At 32.9% G+C, this 10,229-nt stretch overlaps 1 protein-coding gene across 1 annotated transcript in view; it reads left to right on the top strand.

Moving 5' to 3' along the window:
• Window positions 1–9,311: 9,311 nt before the first annotated feature.
• Window positions 9,312–10,229, top strand: part of LOC114328336 (uncharacterized) — a 65,235-nt gene continuing 64,317 nt past the window's right edge. Inside the window, exons 1-2 of the mRNA XM_050660063.1 lie at window positions 9,312–9,401; window positions 9,556–9,640. Of these exons, the coding sequence (XP_050516020.1) occupies window positions 9,312–9,401; window positions 9,556–9,640 (175 nt within the window). The remainder of the gene's footprint in view (window positions 9,402–9,555; window positions 9,641–10,229) is intronic.

Below are 10,229 nucleotides of genomic sequence, written 5' to 3'. Positions count from 1 at the left end.
ATTGAATCATTTATTTCCTTGTCATCGTGCGTAATTAACAGAGGTTTGGCGTTGTTTTCTCCTTGGTTCTTAAAAAACATGGTCAATTTCGGTAACTTTTGAACTCTGCTAAGTTTTTCTTCTTTTGCCTGAAAAAAATTAAAATTGCATAGACAGATTCGAACCCCGATGCAAATTTACTGCTTTTTGGTTGATTGTTTTGAAGCATATATTTTTATTAAATCATACAATGTTACAATGAGTCACAACAAAAACATTAAATTTACTTAATCCTTTTATTCTTTAAATATACCAATCAAATAAAATTTCAATACATTTAAAACACAAGACAACTTTTCGTGCTTATTGCAACTTGCAAGGCTGTAATAGCTATTTGTATAACAAGGGAGGACAGTGTAACTTTTCCTCCCGAGAATGAAGTTTACTGTAGTAATCATTCAAGGGAGGAAAAGGCACTTTACTCCCATGTTATACATATGGGTTTTCCACCTTCCTCAAATAACAGTCATTTTTTCATTTTTACTTAATTTATTTATGTAACTAACCAACAAAATTTATTAGAACCAAAACAACAAGTAGGTACAATATAACTGTCAACTGTCAAATATAAGTCAAATTATTAATGTAAACATTGTTAAATCAAAATAACAATTTACTGTTTTTTACCATTCTGCAAAATACAGGATGTTTTATAAATAAACGTTAAAATGTATAGATACTTCGTAATAGAAAATAGATCTTATACAGGGCGTCAATAAGTTATATTTCATGAATGAAATATCATGACGTCACTTTTACTTTTCCTCCCTAGGGAGGAAAAGTACAACTTTGCTCCCTACAATCAGGTCCGGAAAAGTATACTTTCGGTAGAGGTAGGTGGAAAAAGCTTTTTTCTGTGTGTATTATCGACTATTACCCTATTTTTAAAAACCAATTATTCAGTGATTATTGTTAATTATTTAAATAAATTACGCATGAAAACGAACTTACAAAGTCTCAAATTAAAGGTTGTGCCATTAGATTTTCAAAAAAAAAAAATGTAAAACCTCTATGTAATCATTCATTTAGGCTAAAGTTTAAAAAACCAATTTATAAGAAAAATTTACCTGCTTTTCCTTGTTGAAATAATTGTGCCGTCATCTGAAGCGTATCCTTTTTCAAAAATATCTTTTTATTTTGCCCAAACTTTGTTTTAAAAAAGGACAAAAACTGTTCGGAATTAAATTATGTTTTTTTATTTGATTAGGCTAAAAGTTGCGCTAATATAAATTAAGTAAATAAACTCACCTTTCGCTTAGCTGGTCCGCTTTTATGCTGCTTAAGTGACATTATAGGTAGTTACAAGCGTATAAACGTAATGTATTTAAACAATATTAATTAGCACTCACAAACACTAGAACTAAAAATTAATCCGAACCGAATAAATAAAATTCACCAGCATCAACTCACGATTCACAATCTAATGATAAATGACTAAAAGCTAACGCCAACACAAGTAGGTATGAATTACTAATTGTCGTCTTTGACGTTCTTCAGGTACTTTACTTGGTTGTAAACAAAAGCTTTACTTGTTGTTAAGCTGAAAGGGTAAAGTAGGTATATTTTATATTTCATTTCTTAACTTTATGGCACCCATTGATAGACATCTATTTTTGTCAAACACCTTTAACTTTCAGAGCGATTTAAAAGCATTGTATTGTAAGATTTCCGAAAAGGAGATGTAAAAGTATACCTGCTAATCTGTTGCCATTTATGTCATGTCATAAAAGGGTGGTTATCGGGTGTTCCTTTCCTTTTCTATCAGAAAAAAGAATATATGAAATTGTCAATACAACAATAATTTCAAAGTAATTTTTACAATAAATAAGAGGAGTTTGGTAGGGTAAGTACGACGGCGCGTCAGAATGCCAAATACGTAATTTTAGACAAATGTGTAGGTCTTCTGGGGGCCCCTTCAACCTGGGGGCCCGGTGCTACAGCACCTCTAGCCCCCCCCCTAAATCCACCACTGATAGTGGCCAAAAAATATTTAATATTGGAATAATGTGTATAATTTGTTTAATATAAAATATATTTTACTGCTGATAAAAACAGAAAAATATGTTTGTTGGCTAATTAAAGTTAGCTTTTGGCTTAAATTAAATGTTCAAAATGCCTCCCATCTCTTAGCAGTAATTGAACCGAGGACGACAATTTTCGCGAACGTTATTTTTTGAGTTCGCCACATAAAATTATTATTATTATTATTACAATAATTCCCAAATGCAATTCTGATTTATGCGTTTCATTCACTTTTTAAAATTTTTTGCCAGCATTGTAATATACACCGCATCCCTCGGAAACTTCTTCAAGTATTTTAATAATAGATAAAATTGAGACTAATTTACTTGCCACCGCAAAATATACACAAATTAAAAAATATAATTAGATTGGAAATTCGTAATATTACTCCAGACTTGATCCACAATCTTCAATATTGTCGTCATCGTTTCAATTATTACCAAGGAGTAGGTGGGTTGCAATTTGAACATTAAATTTAAGCGAACAGCAATTTTCTTGGAGAAATAAATATTTTTTTTTGTGTTCTGACAGCAGTAAAATATATTTTGAATTAAATAAATTACATACATTCTTCTTTTCCTGTCCATAAATTTAATTAAAAAATTTTTGGCCACCCTGTATAAATAATTATGTTAATGTTTTTATTACTGTACATAGAATTGAATAGCCTTTCAAATAAGCTTTAAAAATTCAACTGTGATTAACCAAACGACCTATGGTAGGGGAGCCCAAGCGGGGATTTTTGTAGTTACTCGAGCGCGTCAGATTATTACATGGGGAGAAACCTTGTACCCAGAAAATGTACCTCTACCATATATTATATATTACATATTAATGCAGGGGAGTTCGTTAAGGGGGGGCGAAAAAAAATATATCCTTAGAAAAACTCAAAATCGTCAGATTAAGATAAGGTAAGTTAAGTACATGCAAAACAGCGTATATTTCAAAAATCTGACGATTTGAGCGGTGCGTATGGAAATGGGTGAGTCCCAAAGTTTCACAAGAAAAAAGCGAATATTTCGCGAAATGATTGACAAATCGAAAAACTAAAACATACGTACTCAATATTTTTCAAAAATCTATCGAATGATACCAAACACGACTTTCCACGGAGAGGGGTGGGGAGTCAATTTAATATTTTAAATACGAATCCCGCGATGTTCCGCGGAATAAACATCAGATCGAAAAACTGAAAAGTACACTCATTCAGTATTTTTGAAAAATCTATCGAATGGCACCAAACACGACCCCCCACGGAGGTGGGGTGGGAAGTTACTTTATAATCTTAAATGGGAGCCCTCATTTTTTATGGCACATTTGAATTCCTTGCGTAAAAATAAATAACTTTTATTCGAGACATTTTTTCTAATTATGGATAGATGGCGCTATAATCTAAAAAAATTGTTGGAAATGGAAAATTAAATTAAAAATGGAAAAGTCCCCACTAAAATGAAAAACTATACTTAACTTTTACTAAATTATACTAAACTTTTTTTGGTTTTAGGACCTACTCTTCACAACCCAATAGGTCCCCAAAGCGCTCGAGTGACTGTACATTTAGCATACTTCGCTCCCCTACCACTATTTCCGTTAAAAAAAACCATATTTTAAAAATAAAAACCTGTTTAGCGGTTTGTCTCCAAAATTGCCCATTCTCGAAAAACCTAATTTATTCTTCCATAATTTTGCCCCCCCCCCCCCACTGTATGTAGAATTTTAATATTTTATTTTAAAATTGTGCCTTACACCACTATGTGGTAAAAAGGTTTTTTTTATTTTTATTTTTTGAAAATATATATATTTTAAAATTGTTTTTAGAGGAGCAAGGTGTAAATTACGTTTTATAAAATATATCATTTGCAAACACTAGTAGCAAAACCGCTGTATATTCGGATTAAAATTACACAAATCTCATATCTTGCGGTTTATATTAACCAATAATGAATTACTAGTTTTGGTCAGATTTTGACACATCCCATGTGATATCTATCCATTCATGTAATATAAACAAGCTATTCCTCATTACTCTGTGTTGTTTCACGTATTTCCTTTATAAATTAAATGTTTAATTTTTATTGAAATAAATGTAAATATTTTAAGAACAATGAATCACACAGAGGAATATTAATAATACATATTCCTGTAAGAACAGATTTTGTTCTTACATGATCCTTACCATACTTAGGTACTGTATCTCTAATATAAGGGTCATTCCATTTCAAATCACTCAATTTTGGAGCAAACAAAATTTTGGACCTCCGATTTGTCTGAAAATTGGTATATAGCTTCTGCGGGACGTAAAAATAAGATATTTAAGGTCAAAAAATCTTCTTCTTTTTTTCTCAAAATGTTATTTTATGCGATTTTACAGTGATTTGGTGTTTATTTATACAAATTTGCATTTTCTATCGTAAAGTATCAATGGAAAACATAATATTTTAATAGAAGGGACTCAAAAATGACATTATATGGCATTATAACAAGTTACTTTGATTCAAAACAAGCTTTTGATCACATTTAATAGTGTAGAAAGGGACCTCAGAATTCTTTTCAATATTTACTATAACCAGAAGGCGAATATTAGAGTAGAACGGGAAACAACCGAGGAACTCGAGATCAAAAAAGGCGTAAGGCAGGGATGCATACTTTCACCAACCTTGTTTAACTTATATTCAGAAGATATTATAAACAGAGCCCTTGCTGACCAAGATATCGGAGTTAAAATAAATGGCACTTTAATAAACAATTTGAGATACGCTGATAACACAGTATTAATAGCAGAAACCCCGGAAGATCTCCAAACACTGATAAACAGAATAGTAGAGTGCAGCGAAAAGTTAGGTTTATCACTTAACATCAAAAAAACAAAAATAATGATGGTGTCGAAATCTCCACAAAATTTTTCTGACATAACCGTACATGATGAAAGAATTGAGCGTGTTAGGAAATATAATTACCTGGGAACTGTGATTAATGAAAACAACGACAACTCTGAAGAAATCAAGATCAGAATAGAAAAAGCTAGAGCTACTTTTACCAAAATGAAAACAGTTTTATGCGGAAGAGAGCTAAGTTTAAATCTTAAAATTCGCCTGATGAGATGTTACGTGCTGTCAGTTCTTTTCTATGGAATGGAAGCTTGGACACTGAAAAAGATCGATACAAGGAAAATAGAAGCATTCGAGATGTGGATGTACCGCAGGATACTGAGAATATCGTGGACAGATAGAGTGACAAACATGGAAGTGTTGCGAAGGATGCAGAAAGAAAAAGAACTTGCGCTTACTATTAAAAAGCGCAAACTGCAATACTTGGGACATATAATGAGGGGACAAAAGTACCAGCTACTACAATTAATTATTCAGGGAAAAATAATAGGTAAAAGATCCATTGGCAGAAGAAAACATTCATGGTTGAAGAATTTAAGAGATTGGTACAAGTGCAGCAGCTGCCAATTATTTAGATCTACGGTATCAAAAATACGCATAGCCTTGATGATAGCCAAACTTCGGAACGAGGACGGCACCTGAAGAAGAAGAAGAATAGTGTAGAAAACGTTAAAATACTAAAATAAAATAGTTTTTTACATTTTTCTCCTTTCCCAAAATACATCATAATTGATTTGGCTGAAAATTTTCCCACGGATAGACAAAACATAGGACTTTAAGTGGTGAGAAGGATTTAAATTATATTACAATACCAAAAAAGTTACACGCAATGTTATAGTCAAAAATATAGGCGTCTACTCTAAGTACAATTAACTCGAAAATATCGACCTCACGACAAAAATTGTTAAAAAGAAATTGTAATAATTGTAAATAAGATTTATTTGGAACAATTTCAGTTCCTACCATTTTTGTCGAAAAGTTCTCCTTTAAAATCAAGATGGCGGCTAACGTAACGGAGGAATTCATTCGTGATTTTAAATTTAGGCTACTATTGACTCCTCTAAAGATCAGAAAAATTAAATTTTGGGCAGCTCGGCATTCAATTTCAAATGCTATCCCGACTGGACTAATATATACTTTTGAGTCTGATATTACTGCATGTAACTTTTTTGGTATTGTAATATAATTCAAATCCTTATAATCACTTAAAGTCCTAAGCTTTGTCTATCTGTGGGCAAATTTTCAGCCAAATCGAGGATGAAGTATTTTGGGAATGGAGGAAAATGTAAAAAACGGTATTTTAACGTTTTTTACACTATAAAATTTGATAAAAAACTTGTTTTGATTCAAAATAACTTGTTATAATGCCATATAATGACATTTTTGAGTCCTTTCTATTAAAATATTATGTTTTTCATTGATGCTTTACGACAGAAAATGAAAATTTGTTTAAATAAACACCAAATCACTGTAAAATCGCATAAAATAACATTTTGAGAAAAAAAGAAGATTTTTTGACCTTAAATATCTTATTTTTACGTCCCGCAGAAGCTATATACCAATTTTCAGACAAATCGGAGATCCAAAATTTTTTGCCTGAGTGATTTGACATGGAATGTACCATAATATATAATATCGGTTTACAACGTTCTTCGACGTCTTCCGATTTCCAATCTCCATCTCGTTCTGTCATTCCATAGATCATCCTCGAGTTCTCTGTCCCTGATTTCTCTATCAACTCCTTATCTCCAACTTTTTCTAGGCCTTCCTGGTCTGCGCCTTCTTCTTGGTTGCCATTGGAGGATTTGTCTTGGTATTCTATTCTCCGGCATTCTCCTTACGTCTCCGTTCAGCTGAGTTGTTTCGTCCTGATGTCTTCAACAATAGTATGTGTAACCCCCATGATTTCTCGTTTATTATTCTGTCGCGTCTAGATATTCCCGCCGAACGGCGCCAGAAGTCCATTTCTAGCATTTTCTCTGTTCTGTCTTTTAGGGGCCAAACTTCGAATCCATATGTTGTGATGCTTTTTATTACAGTGTAATATATCCTTAAGAGCTACTGCCTCAAAAATTAAAATAGCTATGATGATTGCCAACCTCCGTAGCGGAGATGGCACCTGAAGAAGAAGAATATATCCTTCTTTTATTTTCGGAGTTTTGAAGATGAAAAGAATATCCTGCTGACACCTAATATTATTTTGCATTACTGGACAAATTGAAGTAGAAAGTAGAAACTAGTGAGAACTAGTGAGTGACTACCTATATATGCAGAAGGAAAACGTGGTTCTTGTTTAAGTTAAAACATGTTTTTCATTTCAAGATGAAGATGGAGGTTATCTTCAAATGAGGTTACTTATCACACCACGTAATAATCTAAGACTTTTCGTTGATCATGGCGCTCAGCTGTTTAAATCGTGATACCCGCTCTATAATATCTTCGTCGATTGTCAAGATGGGTTTGATTGTCTTCTTCTTCCTTCTTGTATGTAGGCTTTAAAGCCTGTGTCTTCTTCAATATTGGCGTCTTAAATTGTTTAAGTTATCGCACCTTCTTTTTCTTGGTCTGCCAATACTTCTTTGTCCATTTGGTGACTTATCTCGTGCTATTCGTACTATCCTATCCTCTGCCATTCTACTCATGTGTTAGTTCCACTCCTGTTTCCGTTTTGTCACCCATGCATTTATGTCTTCTACATTGCATGATCTTCTTATGTTTTCGCTTCTCTCCCTATCCAACAGACTTTTCCCTGATATCCGTCGGAGTATTTTCATCTCTGTTGTTTCTAATAGTCGTCTCGCTTTAGATGTGTCAGGTCTTGTCTCCGCCGTGTATATCAATATAGGTCTAATTGCTGCTTTATAGATTCTTGCTTTTGTGTCTTGTCTTAGGTGTTTGTTCTTCCAGATTGTGTCATTAAGAGATTCTGCCGCTTTACTTGCTTTTAAGCTTTGTTGTCGCACTTCCTCTTTAACATCTCCGTAACTGGTTATATCTATTCCCAGATATCTAAACCTTGCTTCCTGCTTTATTATTTTCCCATCAATTTCGATTTTACATCGTAGTGGGTATTTAGATGTTGTCATACATTTGGTTTTTTTGCTGATATTATCATATTGTATTTCTTGGCTGTTGTATTGAAGATGTGTGTTAACCTTTGGAGATCGTCTTCTGTTTCGGCGATTAATGCGGCGTCGTCTGCATAACATAATATTTGGATTTCTTTGTTCCCATTCTGTAACTATGACCTTTACGTACTGCTTCTATTATTTCGTGCATTATTATATTAAAGAGCAGTTTGCTTAATGAGTCACCTTTTCTGACTCCGCTTTGTACTGTTATAAACTGCGTTAGTTTTCCATTTATCTTTGCCTGTATTCGATTATGAAAATAGATGTTTTCGATGGTTTGTATAATATTGATTGGTATGTTTCTTCTATACAGTAAATGTAAGACGTCTTCGACTTAGATGCGATCGAAAGCCTTTGTCAGATCCATAAAACATAGATATGCTGGTTTATTGTACTAAATGGCCTTTTTTGTGATTTTTCTCAGTACAAATACGGCGTCTACGCAGGATCTTCCAGATGTGAATCCTTGTTGTTCATCTGATAAAGTTGTTAGTTTATTGATTTTGTTGGTTAGGACTTTTGTGGTTAGCTTAAGTGCGGTGTTCCGTAGATCTATACCTCTATAATTGTTGGGGTCTTCTTTGTCTCCTTTCTTGAACATGCGTTTGGCATGGTTTCTCGTTTCTCGATGCGTCTGGTATCCTGCAGTGCAATATTAGTTTTTATATAAGTTTTGTTATCTCTAGGGTTATACTTTCTTCTCCGAATTTTAGAAGCTCGTTGGTTATTCCGTCTGGTCCTAATCACTTTCTATTTTTGTGTGAATTTATGGCTATCTCTACTTCCTGAAAACTGATTTCTATTTCTTGTCTTAATTCAGGTAGGTTATTGTTTTGATTATTTTACTTTCCTTTAAACAGTTCCGTCAAGTATCTTTTCCATTCGTTTGCTGGTATGTTATTGTATTCCTTCAATTCTGCCATTTCTTTCCGTTAATTTCTTATGAATCTCCATATTTGTTTTTGTGTTCCGTGGGTTTGATTGGATCAAGATAATTGATTATCGGATCCTGTCTTTTTACCATAATTTTTATCGTTTTAGTGCATTTTAGTGTCGGTCTTAAAATCCCATGGGAGTTCAGAATTAGTGACTCATGGCGTCAATGGCCTATATATCGTATTGTCTATTGGAATGATGTTAATTTTAATTACATATTTTACTTTCGCCTTTCAAAGCCTCTTTTACAAAATATTTGGGATATATTATCTGTGTATATAATAAAAAGTATGATATGCTGACAATATGCAGTCTTGACGTACTTGTTCCTTTACATACCTTGACTCTGTACACAGAACTTCTCTTAAAACGTATTAAAAAGCTTGTACGTTTATGATCATCTTAATTAAAACAAACTTATATTACCTTTTAGTTTAGGGGTACATTTGATACCTTTGCATTTACATTTGATACTCCTTGTCTCTTTATGTTTACCTATTATCGACTATCCGAATTGTAGCAGTTGTTTTCTATTTCAGGTCAGGACCAGGAGTCCACAGGATTCCAAACACTGTAAGAAATGGACTTTTACTACTAAGCCGCGGGTTGAAAACTTACAAAAGCGTAAGTAGTATAATGTATAAGTAACATTAGTCTATTCGTTTGACTTACAACGGTTGAGGATTAATAAAGAAACAAATAAATCGGCAGGTCGATTGTAATATTTTAGGTATACCAGTAACATAAGCGTAGACCTTGGGTGCGTAGAGGGTCAATATCTATTTAATTATTAAATTTTTAGTAATTTTTTGATTAAAATTTAATAAACAAGATAACTTAGTAAAAATAATAAGATGGATAATAAAATACAATGCACCCTTGTTAGAAATACCTTTCTTAGCAAAAACTTAATACTAACTTAGGAGTAAGATTATGCAAAACACCTGACTAAAATATTTTCCCGAGCGGATGCGAAGAGACTTCCTTGACTAAAGGAACAATTAGGATTTACCGGCAAGTAATATTTTAAATACGAAAAAATATATAGATTAGTGCCGATTCGATTAGCGGTCTACCGCAGAGTAGCTAATTCGTTATGTGGTCTATCACAGAGTAGTTATTTCGATATGCGACCACCACTAAATAATGTTAATGCATTCAGTAAATTTTGCATCTACTCGTATATACAGTATGGTGCAAATGAAAGGAATAA

This window comes from Diabrotica virgifera, chromosome 1, assembly GCF_917563875.1.
Source record: "Diabrotica virgifera virgifera chromosome 1, PGI_DIABVI_V3a".
Lineage (NCBI taxonomy): Eukaryota > Metazoa > Arthropoda > Insecta > Coleoptera > Chrysomelidae > Diabrotica > Diabrotica virgifera.
The sequence above is the reverse complement of the archived record's forward strand: the minus strand, read 5'-3'. Positions and strand labels throughout refer to the sequence as shown.